Source organism: Eimeria mitis, genomic scaffold (genome assembly GCF_000499745.2).
Source record: "Eimeria mitis Houghton genomic scaffold, Emh_scaff2234, whole genome shotgun sequence".
NCBI classification, from domain to species: Eukaryota; Apicomplexa; class Conoidasida; order Eucoccidiorida; family Eimeriidae; genus Eimeria; species Eimeria mitis.
In genome coordinates this window covers 4,721-5,284 of record NW_013570561.1, presented here as the reverse complement: position 1 = coordinate 5,284, position 564 = coordinate 4,721, and the positions used below count along the sequence as shown (strand labels likewise).

At 58.7% G+C, this 564-nt stretch overlaps 1 protein-coding gene across 1 annotated transcript; it reads left to right on the top strand.

Annotated features, from left to right (window-relative positions):
- Nucleotides 1-200: 200 nt before the first annotated feature.
- Nucleotides 201-428, top strand: EMH_0050730 (uncharacterized protein; the record flags this gene model as incomplete). The annotated part of the gene is made up of 1 exon (XM_013496679.1): nucleotides 201-428. The coding sequence occupies one exon, from the start codon at nucleotides 201-203 to the stop codon at nucleotides 426-428; it is 228 nt and encodes a 75-aa protein (XP_013352133.1).
- Nucleotides 429-564: the final 136 nt, after the last annotated feature.

The window sequence follows — 564 nt, the reverse complement described above, 5'->3', positions numbered from 1 at the left end:
CTGCTTTGATAGGGAGTGTTTCCACCTGCAGCAGCAGCGAAGCCAAACGAACCGTCCGCAGACCCCGAGCCTCTATCAACACCTCTAGCCTGCAGCAGCAGCAGCAGCAGCAGCAGCAGCAGCAGCAACAACAGCAGCAGCAGCAGCAGCAGCAGCAGCAGCAACAGCAGCAGCAGCAGCAGCAACAGTAGAAGCAGAAGATGGTGTGCTGTTGCCCGGGAGGAAGTGGTAGGTCCAGCAGCGGGGATATAGCTGTAGCAGCAGCAGCTACTGCAGCAGCAGATGCAGCAGCAGCAGCAGCAGCAGCAGCAGCAGCAGATGCAGTAGCAGCAGCAGCAGATGCAGCAGCAGATGCTGATGCAGCAGCAGCTGCAGATGCAGCAGCAGATGGTTCAGCAGCAGCAGCAACGGAATGGATAGGGGCCTAAAGGAACAACAGCAGCAGCTGCAGCAGCAGCAGCTGCAGCAGCAGCAGCTGCAGCAGCAGCAGCAGCAGCTGCAGCAGCAGCAGCAGCAAACAGCTACCTGTCTATAGATGTCGCCAGGAGGTTTGTAAGAGCGGAT